Source organism: Trichoderma citrinoviride (assembly GCF_003025115.1).
Source record: "Trichoderma citrinoviride strain TUCIM 6016 unplaced genomic scaffold BBK36scaffold_7, whole genome shotgun sequence".
NCBI lineage: Eukaryota > Fungi > Ascomycota > Sordariomycetes > Hypocreales > Hypocreaceae > Trichoderma > Trichoderma citrinoviride.
In genome coordinates, this window is record NW_020194715.1 from 1,226,710 (window position 1) to 1,240,007 (window position 13,298).

The 13,298-nt window shown below is 55.0% G+C and overlaps 5 protein-coding genes across 5 annotated transcripts; 3 read left to right on the forward strand and 2 right to left on the reverse strand.

Moving 5' to 3' along the window:
• Nucleotides 1–1,293: 1,293 nt before the first annotated feature.
• BBK36DRAFT_1201163 (hypothetical protein) lies at nt 1,294–2,804 on the forward strand (the record flags this gene model as incomplete). The annotated part of the gene is made up of 3 exons (XM_024897157.1): nt 1,294–1,674; nt 1,766–2,102; nt 2,179–2,804. Exons 1-3 carry the CDS (start codon nt 1,315–1,317, stop codon nt 2,802–2,804), a joined length of 1,323 nt encoding a protein of 440 aa, XP_024749769.1. The 5' UTR covers nt 1,294–1,314.
• Nucleotides 2,805–4,558: 1,754 nt separating this feature from the next.
• On the forward strand, nt 4,559–6,848 carry BBK36DRAFT_1104495 (hypothetical protein; the record flags this gene model as incomplete). The annotated part of the gene is made up of 7 exons (XM_024889184.1): nt 4,559–5,003; nt 5,082–5,235; nt 5,390–5,542; nt 5,588–5,704; nt 5,764–6,273; nt 6,359–6,372; nt 6,688–6,848. Coding segments are annotated over 7 exons (1,554 nt in total), but the record flags the coding sequence as incomplete, so codon positions are not given.
• Nucleotides 6,849–7,622: 774 nt separating this feature from the next.
• Nucleotides 7,623–10,377, reverse strand: BBK36DRAFT_1135420 (hypothetical protein; the record flags this gene model as incomplete). The annotated part of the gene is made up of 5 exons (XM_024892640.1): nt 10,157–10,377; nt 9,440–10,124; nt 9,156–9,371; nt 8,422–9,098; nt 7,623–8,349 (listed from the first exon to the last, which is right to left on the reverse strand). The coding sequence occupies exons 2-5, from the start codon at nt 9,950–9,952 to the stop codon at nt 7,623–7,625; spliced, it is 2,133 nt and encodes a 710-aa protein (XP_024749771.1). The 5' UTR covers nt 9,953–10,124; nt 10,157–10,377.
• A 236-nt stretch (nt 10,378–10,613) lies between these two features.
• On the forward strand, nt 10,614–10,970 carry BBK36DRAFT_1135421 (zf-CSL-domain-containing protein; the record flags this gene model as incomplete). The annotated part of the gene is made up of 2 exons (XM_024892641.1): nt 10,614–10,834; nt 10,888–10,970. Coding segments are annotated over exons 1-2 (257 nt in total), but the record flags the coding sequence as incomplete, so codon positions are not given.
• A 546-nt stretch (nt 10,971–11,516) lies between these two features.
• BBK36DRAFT_1135422 (hypothetical protein) lies at nt 11,517–12,641 on the reverse strand. Its single transcript, XM_024892642.1, has 2 exons — nt 11,913–12,641; nt 11,517–11,856 (listed from the first exon to the last, which is right to left on the reverse strand). Exons 1-2 carry the CDS (start codon nt 12,211–12,213, stop codon nt 11,708–11,710), a joined length of 450 nt encoding a protein of 149 aa, XP_024749773.1. The 5' UTR covers nt 12,214–12,641; the 3' UTR covers nt 11,517–11,707.
• Between the last annotated feature and the right edge of the window lie 657 nt (nt 12,642–13,298).

Sequence of the window (13,298 nt, forward strand, 5' to 3'; positions counted from 1 at the left end):
GATTCATGTATTGTTAGGCTTTGTTGAAACTCAATTCCGTCGTCCGGGAAGGGGTGATAAACTCAAGGTTCTGTAACGGCCCGGACTGCTGAATACGACTTCATGATTGACTCACAAGCCGCAGCATTCGGTACGTCGACAGGGCATCAGCCCACGTACCCTCCGGACCCTCTCCCACGCAGTGATTCGAGACAAGGCGACAGGGAATGCCATCAAACTGCACAAAGTGAATCCGGACCACTATCGGCCTCCCGCGCCACAGAGATGGGCCGCGGACAAGCTCTCCGTTTCCCCTCCTCCTGTGGACGGCAAGCGACTTGTGAGGCTGAATTCCACTAGTAGTCGCCCATCGCCCTGCATTTCTGGGATCATGGTTCCCACGAAGGAGGGGGCGTGCAGCGTCGGCTTGAGTGGTGAGGGCGGTTGATTGCACTGCTGCTGTACAGGTACTCGCTTGATGCGGTTCTGTGAGCATGCGCCGTGAGGAGAAACAAGACCACTGACAGGCAGACTGCGCATGGCTTCGTGGTTGCTTCAGCCCCGGGCTGTGAACTCCAGCACTCGAGGTTGAGCTGCAAGCGCCGCCATCACAGGCAGGGTAACAACAGCGCAGAGCAGAGCAGCGCAGATCTGACATTGGATCGCGAGCTCTGGCAGTTCTTACTTTATTCTTCCTTTTCTTCATCGAGAACTCTCTTTGTCGTTGCCTGTGCGGAAACCCAATATCAATCTTTGTTCTGCGTCGCTTGTTTCCCAACTTGGCCACAACGGGATTGCTGCCGTACAGTATATCGGACAGCTTCAAAGTGCCTGTTAAGCGTTCTCGTCCAGTCTTTCTGCGCTGCACAGACCACATAGACACAGACTGTCATGTCTCCCGAGAAGAGCCAAGGGACCATCCCTCTCGACAACATGCGAAGCCGACCGTCAAGTGGCCCCGCGGTGCTGCGGAAGGAGAGGAAACCGACCAAGCCAGGCGACAAGGACAAGGACAAGGACAAGGACAAAGATAAGGACAGAGACGAGGAGCCCCGGGAGCGAACAAAAGACGGCAAGAAAGAGAAAGAGGCAGAAAAGGGCGACGACAAGCCGCGGGAGGACCAGGAGCACAAGGACGACGCTCCCGGCGGCCGTGAAGTAGACCTCCTCGATTTCGACGCAGACGAAGTCACCGAGCCCATGGCCCCAGACCTCGTCCCAGCGAGGAGATACAACCTCACCGTGCCCGCCCCGTTCCTCGAGACCACCAACTCGGACGACGATTTCGACATGATCCCCGGCTCCATCTACGCATCGGCAGAGAGCTTCGACAGCATGGAGAGCGAGAGCTTCACGCCGCGGCGACGCCTCTCCAACGGCGGCGGCGGGCCGCGCGACGAGCAGCGAGACCAGGCGCAGCTCAAGCAGCTCCGGGACACCGTCATCAGGCTCACGGTCGAGAAGGAGAGCGCCGAGAGGGAGGCGGCCAAGGCGATGCAGCAGCTGCAGGAGCTGAAGCATCTGCTCAGCTCGGACATGGAGGCGATTGCCAAGGACGCAGATTCGCTTGGCCAGGAGATCAGCCGGCTCAAGGAGGAGAATCACGTCTTGCGGGAGGAGTTGAACGATGCGCAGTCACACATTTTCAGTCTCCAGCCGTATCGGAAAGACCTCACGCCAGAGGAAGTAGGACGGGTAAGTGCTCTGCATATTGGTTGATCCTGATCAAACTATCTCGAGTTATTTCCTAGCTGCTTTTCAACCTTTTACTGACGCCCGCCTATAGCAATACGATGACCTCGTCGAGCAGGTCCAGGACTGGGTTCAGAAGTTCATGGACCCCTGGCTGGATGACTACGAGGCGGGCATCGAGGCCCTCGCCACCAGCGCTCGCAAGCAGTCTGGTGAAGCCGCCAAATTTAGGAAGACTCTACATAAGTATCCGGATCTTGTCCACGGCTGCATGTTCCCTGAGACGGACGAGGACGTCATCGTCGCCATCATCATGCGATATCTCAACGACCACATCTTCCAAAAGGTCCTCTACGGCTCTGCGCAGCAGTACACCGAGATGGTGAGCTTTATCGAGACGCAGATGCAGAGTGCAGTCGAGCCCAAGCGAGGTAACGTTTGCTCATGAACAACGGAGAGATGCGTGGGCCAACAAGAAACTGACAATGGCGGGCTCTTCTGAAACAGACTTGTTTGCCGTTCGAACATGGACGGCAGAAAGCTACAGCGCCCTGATGAGCGCGCCGCAGTTCAAGGGCGTGCGCACACGCCGCAGCAGGGACATGACGCTGGACCTGGCAGACATGCTGCGCATCTTCTGCAAGAAGGACAAGTTCACGTGGTTCTGCCAGAACATGGAGGAGAACTGCATCAAGCCCGCCATGGCGCTGTACGAGAAGATCCAGGTCTCGACGCACCACTTCTACCTCGACATCCAGCCGTACATCTCGTGGAGCGGCTCCCGCCTGTCCCTGTCGCCCGAGTTCGTCGAGAGCATCGACAAGCTCGACTGCCGCAACATCCTGCAGAACAGAAAGGCCTTCAACATGGCCAAGCTGGACCCGCAGCCTACGAAGAAGGACCTGTACGCGAACATGCTCAACGTGTGCACCGTGGTGCCGGCGCTGTACATCCGCCAGATCGGGCAGCGCGACGCCATCAAGGCGCCGTCGGTGGTGCGCAAGCAGCAGGTGCTGGTGGCCTGGGGGCCGGAGGAGAAGAGGGACAAGTTCGTGGAGGAGGGCGACCCGTCGCTCGTCGCGTTTCTGTGCTTCCCCAAGACGCGGAAGAGGTCGGACGGATGGCTGGGCTGACTGAGGGATTGCACCACCTACTACATGGCTCCTGACTAGGCAGCAGATGCGAGTACTACGGGCGGATAGACAGACGCAGGCAGAATTTCTTGTAGATGGACATGCACACCTTTGGATGCAGTGGCTACAGTATGTACTACATGTATCTGATAGGGGTTTGTGGTCTGGGGGTTTAGTGGGATTGGAGCAACGTGAGGCACATGCATGGGGTGAAACCAAGCCTCATGTACGGGGGGGAGCATGTGGGCGTTTACAGGGCGCCGGGGACCATCTCTCTCTCTCTCTCTTTCTGTCCCTTTTTCATATGTTGAGCCGTCTATATAGGGCATATCTTGGCTGCTGCCACATGTATTCATGTTTCCTTGGCTGTTGTTGATAGGACGGCCGCGTTGCCACGTATTCGATCGATAAGTGCGTCTTTCATAAGGTCGGTAGGCAGGCAGATCATGTTCCGCGGTGGAAATCGTCTCGACCCCTTTCATGTTCGTTTGAAACCAGCTGCTTTTCATTGGGTGCCTCTAGTATCTCGCGCCTGTATAGGTAGGCAATGCCACGTTGACCCGTCTTTTCTCCCACTCGCGGCGATTGCCTTTACCGATGGTCGGGAGGATTCAACGACTTCCATCCTCCTCCCCTCACCAGGGGGGGGTGTGAGGCTTAGCTTCAGTATTAGAGTGCATGCACACTCCTCCTCGACCCCTGTAAGGCACACTTGAAGTTCTATCCACGATTTACGGCGGATCCAATGCAAGCAAGTACCTGTACAACTATCCATCTCCGCCTCTACCTGACATCACAGGCGAAAACCTTATCCGACCTCTGCATTCAGGAGCGCATCAGCGGCCACTCACAGCGTGTCGAGTGCTGCGTCCAGGCTGAGTGCATGCCGCTGACAGCCTGCTGGAGCGCTATGGGCAGCAGCTAGACCGAGGCGCTGGGGTGTCTCGTCCGCAGCCCGCTATCGATCGTGAGGCATCATTTGATTGATCCCCCCCGGCTTCAGCTTGGCGGCTCGACTCGACTGTTTGCCGTGCGGCGGATTGGATGCGCTCTGTGTGAGTACGTAGTACTAAGGTAGGTCTTAGTAGGTACTTACCTCTTCGAAGTCCAGCTACATACCTACACTTAGCTTACAGCCTGCCTTCTGTTTGTCTGTTCCCAGTTTCTTCCTTTCCCTCCTCAATGTGAATCGTCTGCTTCAAGTTTCAGCCTCTTCTTCTTCAATATCAGCTTCTCCTACCTATTATCAACTACTTTCTGTATCTCTTCCTACTATATGCATCATTAACAACATCTTGCTTCAACCCGAATCTACGCCATCGCCGGCCGAGTCACATCCCTGCTCTCCCTCCTGCTTTCATGTCCGCCGTATAACAGCTGGACCAGGCATGTTCCGGTCCCTCAGGAAAAAGACAAGGGCTGCTTTCCACAGACGAAAGACCAACAGGCCCATTGACACCACCGTCACCCAAGTGACTGCTGCTCCCGCCGACGTCGACTGGCCCTTCCAGAACGACTCCTCATATCCGCCGTCCACGCACTCGCCGGCGACTAACACCGTCACCGTCCCGCCCGGCGCGGATCCAGAGCAGCCGGCTCCTGTTGGGACATCTCGGCAGTTTAGCTTTGAGGGAGATAATACGAGCGCTGGCGAGGAGTCTTCGCTTGACCTTTCTTATCTGGAGGAGCCTTTGTCTGAGGAGGAGCGAGTTGATGCTGCGGAGGTTGAGGGTGCGGAAGAAGAGCCGAAGGAAGACCAGTATACCACAAAGTACGTTCCGTTTGTGGAGACTTCGGCGATGAGGAACAACATGTTTGTCCATGCGGCTACTTCGCATTATGGCATGGTGAATCCTGCCATAATGAGTGGCTTTGGGGACGACGACGACGACTCGATATGGCTGGTGGATGACGAGGATTCGGGAGAGGAGCCTGCAGTCGAGAGAGGAGGGGAAGCAGATGGAAATGAAGAGGAAGAAAGAGAAGAAGCAGAAGAGGACGAGCCGGATGTTGCTCTACCAGCAACAAGTCAACCTCCAGTGGTGCCAAGCGCGTCTGAAACAGCTTCAAAGGCTGGCCCGCAGACTGGATTCACATATCGCATCAACTATGCCCTATTTGATGACGACGAGTTTGCAAGCTCACAGGAAGAAGAGACGGCTCGCACCTCGCTGAGCGCGGGAAGGGCCCCCAGCCTGCGTCCGCGGTCTTCTGGCACCGACTCAACGGAACACTTGAGTGTCGACAACGAATCTCGACGTGCCGGTGGAAGCCGAGTCGAGATCGGTGCCTCTAATGGCTCCTCCACCCCTGGCACAAGCAATCCGTACGTCGATCTCCTTGAGCAGCAAGACTCCGCCATGACGGTGGCGTATCAACGCCGTCTGGCCTTGTCCGAAAGACGTGGAGATGATGAAGCTGATGAATTCAGGTAGGCTCCCCGAACCTCTGCCCCTTTCGCCTCCCAGCACACCCGGTTCCTTTTGCTTTTAAAGATGCATAGACTAGATGAGGGCTACCTTGCTATCATGAGCGCCATGTCGAATTCCTCTGTTTTATTTCACTTAATGATCAATGTCGATTAGCTTCGGACAGCGGTATCAAAAAGACCCAGACACGCTGGCTGTCCTCGTTACGCATCAGCGTGTGCCGGCAGACCATGCGGCAGGGGATCGGGATTGTTCAATATGTGCTGATACTAAGGAATCCGTTCTATTCCCCCGATTCTCCCCAACCGCGTTCTGCGAACACCCCCCTACGGCATGCCTCGAGTGTCTGGAGAGGTCTATTCGGTCTGATCTTACCAGCAAGATCTGGACGGATATCAGATGTCCAGAGTGCCGTGGATTGTTAGACTATACAGACATTCAGCGCTATGCTGATGAGGAGACATTCAAGAGGTGCGTTCACCAGAGTTCTTTGACCCTCAGGTACATATGAATCTAACGCACAAGGTCAGATACGAGACGCTTGCTCTCCGAGCTGCCATGGCTGAGGCCGACAACTTTTTCTGGTGCACCTCCGGCTGCGGCTCTGGTCAGATACATGAGACCGGCCATGAACTGCCCATTGTCATATGCCTCCACTGCAACCACCGGTCTTGCTTCCACCACAACGTCGCCTGGCACCAGGGCTTAACGTGTGACGAGTACGATCAGCTGCTCGCCGATCCGGACAACTTCCGTTCCAGGCTTGAAATCGACAACGATGCGTGGGCAGCTTCGCAGGAAGCACAACTTAATGCAGACAGAGCCATGGCCCAGGGCTTGCTGGAAGAAGAAAGAAGAGCTGCGGAGATGAGACAGCAGAGAGAGCGCGAGGAGAGAGAAAGAACGAGAAGAGCGATCGAACTGGCGAGGCAAATTGCGGCAAGGAGAAAGGTAGAGGAGGAGATGAACAGGATAACCATTGGGAGGACGACGAAGCCGTGTCCCGGGTGCGGATGGGCAATTGAAAAGAATGATGGATGGTACGTCTACTGACTCTACTCTGCCCCTATTTGCCATGTTTGGTGGTTGTCTGGAAAGAAAAGGTTGCTAACAAGATTTGCATAGCTCGCATATGACTTGTAAGTGGCCCGTTTTGCTTCTCTCTTTCTTCTTTCGTCTCCATTCTCTTTCTTTCTTTTCCTGCTGTTCTACCTCCAAAGATGGTGCGTACATGCAACACACACGCCTCTCTTCCATGCCACGTCTCTATCCTTAACCTACAAACTGACAGGAAAGATACTAAATCGAGGTCTACAACAGGTATCAAATGCCACTTCCAATTCTGCTGGGGCTGTAACCAGATCTGGAACGATGTTCATAGCATCTACTGCCAGGGATAGATATGCTTGAGATGCACAGGTTTGACTGACGACGTCTCTTCTTTCCACCCATAGGCGTCAGGTGCAATCACCAGTTTTGCTACGAGTGTGGCGCGGACCATCAGCAGATACTGGAGAACGATAACACCATTCACCTTGAGACTTGCAAGTTTCACCCGAGCCAGCTGGAGGAGTGGGACGGGGAAGAGGTGGAGGATACGCATGATGATGATGAGGAGGAGGAGGAGGAGGAGGAGGAGCCCGCTTTTTCGGAGGAGGAGAGGGAGGAGGAGGAGGGGGAGGAGGGGGAGCGTGCTTTTCTGGAGGATGGCGGGCGTATTTTTCTGGAGGAGAATGGGGAGCGTTATTTTCTGGAGGAGGCTGGGGAGCGTGTTTTTCTGGAGGAAGAGAGTGCTCTTTATGATGAATATGATGAGTTTGGCCTGTATGAAGATATTTCCGACGAGGAGGAGGAGGACGACGAAGGAGGCATGGAGAAGGAGGTTGAGGAGGACGATGACGATGAGGACGATGATGAGGTCGAAGATGAGGATGATGATGAGGTCGAAGATGAGGTCGAGGTCGAGGTCGACGATGACTATTATGACGACTATGTCGATGACGACTATGGGCTTGGTCATGACGAGGCGGTGCTTATTTACGATAGCACGGGTTCATCTTAAAATCGGATATTGCGGTGGGATATTCATGATGTTCGTACAGATAGCAGTCCATCCGATCTTGATCAAGCCATCTTTACATATCAGTGAGCCAAGAAGACTGAACAAGTGTATGATGACTGACGCATGAACTTCAAATGTTCAGTTCTAGATACTCAAAACGATAAATAGGCTCAATCGTATAAAGTGCCTCGAAATCCGCTCCCAACAACACCCCTAATCGTACACAAAAGAAACATCTCACATAACGGCATATAAGCCCAGCCACATCTCCTCTCTCCCCCTCACGCAATAACCATGGTATAATATCCCCCACCAATCCGTTGACCTTCAAACAGAAGTCAACTCCTGCAATCTCCTCTCCAGCTCGGGAACCTGCCGCAGCTTCATCTCCAACTCCTCCTTCTCGTCCTCCAGCCGCAAACGCCTCTCCGCATCAAGCTTCGTAAAGACGTAGTTGCCCTGCCCGTCAAACTGCAGAATGTGCGTGTGGTACTTCCACAGGCTCCGGCGGTGACTGACGGTCAGCAGCGTGATGCCGAGCGATTTTGCGTTTTCGTACATGACCTTTTCCGTCTCGAGCGTCACGCTGCTCGTGCACTCGTCGAGGATCGCGTACTGCGGCCGGTGGTAGAAGAGCCGCGCCATGGCGACGCGCTGCTGGAGACCGCCGGAGAGAACGTCGCGCCATTCCGCTTCCGCGTCCCACCCCTCCGGGTAGAGCTCGACGAGATGCTCCAGGCCGAGGGTGTTGAGGATGGAGAGGAGGTCGGAGTCGTTGACGCCCTTTGAGCGCATCTGGCGCAGGGAGTCGGGGTAGATGATTTGCTGGCGGAGGGAGCCGCGGGAGAGGTATGGACGCTGGGGAAGGTAGAAGATGGAAGTAAAGGGGGGCTTGTAGACGGTGCCTCCGTAGACGGGCCATAGGCCGCCGAGGATGCGGAACAAGGACGATTTGCCGCAGCCGTTGGGGCCGACGACGAGGAGATGGTCGCCGTGAGAGAGGGAGAAGGAGAGGGCCTTGACGAGAACATCGCCGTTGGGCGAAATGATGGGTCTGAGCATTTTTCAATGTTAGCATCGAGGCTCATCGAGGCTCATAGATTGGCAAAGGGGCGGTTCAACTCACACATCCTCAAACTTGATGTAGTCTTTGCTTTCGTGGACAGTGCCTCGGCCCTTGAGAACTGCCTCGTTGTTCTCGGTACCAGAGGAAGAGACGAGTTTCTTCTCAAAGTGACCCATCTGGATGTCATCCATGACGTTGAGCAGAGTGGCAACTCGGGAGGTGTATCCAGCCAGCTCCATGACTTCTCTGTAAGAAAACATGATTCTGCCAAAGGCGTCGGATGCAGACAGCAGCATTCGGCGATTCGTCACAAAGGCCTCGGTCCTGTCTCCCATGTTCAGGACCAGCTGCCCAGGCAGCTTGACAAAGACGGGGACACTGCAAAGGAGTAGGCCCAAAGCACCCCAGAAATATTTGATGACAAAGTCCTCCATGAAGCCATGGTAGAAGCGTCGCCGAAGGATGTAGTTGACATGCTTGATGAGCGTGAAGTAGCCCTTATCCAAGGTGTCCTTCTCCGCAATATGGCCACCGTAGAGGGCCACTTCTTCGCTGTAATCAATCAAGCGAGAGTGCTGGAAGCGGAATTCTCCCTCCAGACGAGCCTCGTCAGCAACGTATTTGCCAAATGGCGGCGTTAAGACACGCATGAGGTTTGCCGAGAGCTGGACCAATAGCGACATGAAGATGACGCCCTCGCTTCCAACGCTTTTGGATAGTGCATATGTGTAAATGGTCTAGAGAAACTTGGTTAGTTGATGATTCATGCCGTTGGTTTCAGCGATATAACGAACCATATCAAGCGCCGGCTTAGCCAGATTGCTGTATAGCTCCGCCAGACTGTTGGAGAACTTTGATACATCGACAGCAATGAGTTGGTCTGGGTTCTTTATGCGATCGTCGAGTGCCGAGATGCCGTAAAATGTCAGCTTGGAAAGGTATTTATCGTGAATATGCTGTGTCAACCTCGTCCGATACTGCAGGGAAAGCTCGGCTTGGTGATAGGACAGCTGCGAGACAGGTCGGATTAGCATGTGCCCTGGCAGCTGCGCAAGCAGACAGAAAGACGGGTTATTACCATGGAGTTTGTAAAGGTGGCGGGCACGGCAATCAGCATCCACCACACAATGCGCTTCAAGAACTCCTTGCCATTTCCCTTGACCAAGGCCTTGACAATAGCACCGTCCATCTCGGCCACGCGAACGCTGATCAAGGTCCGAAGAACCAAGAAGAAGCTGTGACTCGCCAGCATCCTGGCCTCCTTACTCCGCCAGCCAGGGACCACGATCTTAGTCAAGCGCATCAGAGACCTGAAGAATTCGCGATTCAAGGCGACCTTCTTTCTGGGCGCTTCCTCCGAGCCAGCAGTGACGGTGCTTTGGCGGGCTGCCCGTTGAGCGGCCTCGCGCGCCGAGGCGGCCTTTTGCTCCGAGATGGCATGGCGGATGCGGTTCGCGAGAGCGACGAAGAGGGAGATCCAGATGGCGCGCGAGATGCGCGTCCGGTGCTTGACATACAGCCGCGTGAGGCTGGAGATGATGCCGCGGAGGCTGCGGCCTTTGGGCAGGGCGAGTTTCGACTGCCAGGCCATGGCTGCTGCACAGGCGCGGCTTCAAGCGATGTCTCCGGCTTTTATCTGTCGTCCTCGTTGACTCTCGTCCAGGGATAGATCGTGCCCTGCTTGTCACGTATCGTCGATGGCGCAGCGCATTGGTCGGCGTCGAATCGTCACGGGTGGACTCGGCTAACACGGGCAGCGGAGGGCTGCGATGGAGGCAGCCGCTGTTCTTCCTCTTCTCGCCGTCTTTGCGGCTTTTCTTACAGCTGTCCTAGCTGGCCCGCGCGTCGTTGTCGTTGTTCTTCCGAGCACCAAAGCATCTGCTGGTGATGATGACGCTTGGTGGTGATGACATCAAAGAATGCTGGTTCAACAGCACAAGGAAGGCGCTGTAGCGATAGCACCTGAGAGTGGAGATACGTCCACTGGCCTCGGCCTGGGCAAGGGCAGATGCGGCGCGGCTTCCCCAGACTCCAGCGCCACAGTGCCGTCAGGGAAGGAGCCCCGGCATGTGATTGTGATTGCGATTGCATGGCTCAGCCACAAGCCACAGGGAAAGAACGGACGGAAGCACCAGCCACACTCGTGGGGTGTTGGACTCTTTTTTTCTTTTCGTTTTGCCCTTCTATCGCGGGGTGGCAAGTCGGCGCAATAACAATTCTACGCCTTTCATCCTACTCTTCATCCAGTGTTTACCTGCAACTCGCATACCTCTTGCACGATGGCTGACGACGGGCTTTCAATCTACGACGAGATCGAGATCGAAGACATGACCTTCGACGAAGCTCTCCAGATCTACCACTATCCGTGCCCTTGTGGCGATCGCTTTCAGATCGCCCTCGACGACCTGCGTGACGAGCAGGACATTGCCGTGTGCCCCAGCTGCAGTCTGATGATTCGAGTCATTTTTGATCTTGTTGGACACCCCAAATGACCATGACGTGACGACGAGGCTAACATAGCAGCAGGACGACTTGCCCAAGCCTCCTCCTACCGGCAACTCTGGCAGCCAGATCCCCGTTGCCGCTTAAGTCGCCAGATACAGTCTTCCCTGGGTAGAACTCTAATTATTCTGCCAAAGACAGCGAGATGCCTCACGGCGCGCATGGCACCCATGGTACCCATGGACCGAAACGGCCGCCCGAAAGAGGTCATTCGGGTTGACCAACCGGGTTGACCAACCAACGTCAGGTGCTATAGACTCCTGCAAGGCAGTCGACGATCTACAATACCGAGCCGAAAGTGCCGCTTCCTTGAAGCGTCCCCTCTGCTGACGCAAGTCTCCCAGTGTCTTGGATAGCATAACGAGGCCAGCCAGACGGACGGGGCGATATGCTTACAAAAGTGAACTTATCGAGACACTTTAGGCGAGCCTTGAGACAACGAATGGTTATACCAGGCGTGGGCCATTTGGTCGAATGCCACCAACTTGATAGCCTGAGATAATCACGGTGTATCTAACGTTCACCGAAACCCAATGGATACGCACAACAACTCATTTCATCATCTCTTCCGCGCGTTCTCTGTCATCTCAACCACTCAAGTCTCGCTGGGTCGAGCCGTCCAGGAGGATTCGACTGGCCCGATGTGCACAGTGGTGTGTGAAATTGCTGATTACAATTACTCTATTATCGGTATGCTCCTGTTCAGTCAGGAGGGTAGAACTCCAGGGTCCCGTGGTATCTCGTTGGTTTTTTCTAAAACGCCCGTGTCCAGCCTGGGACACAATCTATACATGGCGCGCATATCGTCCAGCGTCATTATTCATAACACTTTTCCCGTCCCCGCCTATAACATGATCAAACCCATGATGCAGAATCCTATCAGCCCAGCCATGGAGCTCTGCATCTGCTGGGGGATTGCACCGCCAGTGACGTGACTGGTAGGTGTCGTGGTGTTTTGTGACTTTGTAGGAACTACACTGCTAGCCAGCGTCGCTTCATCAATGTCAGCAGGGGAAGCTTCGGTCTGGGAGAAAGCGATGGCAACTTACTCGTCGCATTAGGGAAGCCCGCAGGCCGGGTGACACCAGTGGAAGAAACAGAAGCATCGTCCGTCGTTACCGCATCGACATCTGTCCGCGATTTTGAGTCCGTCAAGCTTGGTGATTGCGTTGCGGATGGCGAAACGACGGGAACGGTGACATGCTCCGAACTGGAAAGCCCGCTCTCGATGCTGACGGAAATGTGCAGTGCTGTCGAAGCGTCGGGGGCAGTTGTGACGCCGTCCGTGAGCACGTTCGCCGCCGCAGTTGCTGCAGCGATAGCAAGGACGAACAACTGGGCTGAACGCATCGTTGTTGATCTCTCGGGAACTGGAAGCCGAGACTTGGCGGGAGATGTGCAGGATTATTGCGGAGAATACGACTTGTGGTAGATGCGAGTTTGCGAAAGGACAGCAGCGCCAGGCTGAAGGCAAAGAAAAAGCGAAGCGAGGACTATAACGCCGACAAAGCCATATGCCGTATACCGCGAGGACGAAGCGATTGCTGGAAGTGAGTGACGGTGAACAAGCGGCGGTTGCTGCTCAAGCTCTTTTTAAACCAACGGATTTTGAACGGGACGAGGGTTTGCGCATCGTGGAGAGAGAGCAACAGCTTCTTGTTTTCGCTGCGGACCAAGGCGACATATACATACTACCGTGTGTACAAGCGTGTACAAGCCATGGCGACAGGGAGCTACGACTAATTACTGCCATCAGACCCGCGAATTGCGACCCAGCAAGGCTCCAGTCCGTCCCCCAAATCGGCTTGGTCAGGCTGCTTTAATGTCGCAGGGGGCAGGGATGGCTTCATGCTAGCTGCTGGGACGGTGGCCCATTGTCGATCCATCCAGAAGCAGCCCGCTGCCGGCGTGGACGAATAACGTTCAAGGCCTTGTCATGAGAGGCTGGAAGAACATTCAGGGCTGCGCAGAATGGCCTACGAGATATGTACTCTTACATATGTATCTCAATTTGTTGCGTCATATTTCCGATGAAGCAAGCAAAAGATCGACTCTCAGCATTTATTAGTGCCGAAGCGGCGTTGCAGAACGACCCCGACAGGATAATACAACTTCAAACCGCAAATATGTCGCCGCGTGAAGCCGCCGGCCGAGGCGATGGATCGTCGGGGCAAGGGAGCCAGAACGCAGGCAGCACCAAGTTCTGCTCCAGATGGTCGTGGAAGCAGTAGCAGTACGATATCGCAAGACGCAGGCCAGGTTTTCCACCACTTCAAGCCACCTCCAAGTACCGCAAGTACACTGAGGTACCAACAGGCGGTATGAGGGACGAATCTCTCCGTGCCCCATGCGGATCTGACCAAGGGGAAGGGAAACCCAAGAGACAAGTGAGCGGAAGCCCCCCCCCCCCCAATTGTTATCTACAAGGCGATCCA

What these genes read in the sequence shown, in the direction of transcription:
- BBK36DRAFT_1135422 (XM_024892642.1), bottom strand. Translation starts at nt 12,213, where the DNA reads ATGCGTTCAGCCCAGTTGTTCGTCCTTGCTATCGCTGCAGCAACTGCG. An exon ending in GGGCTTCCCTAATGCGACGA is followed by an intron (nt 11,857 to 11,912) that starts GTAAGTTGCCAT and finishes ACATTGATGAAG; the next exon opens with CGACGCTGGCTAGCAGTGTA.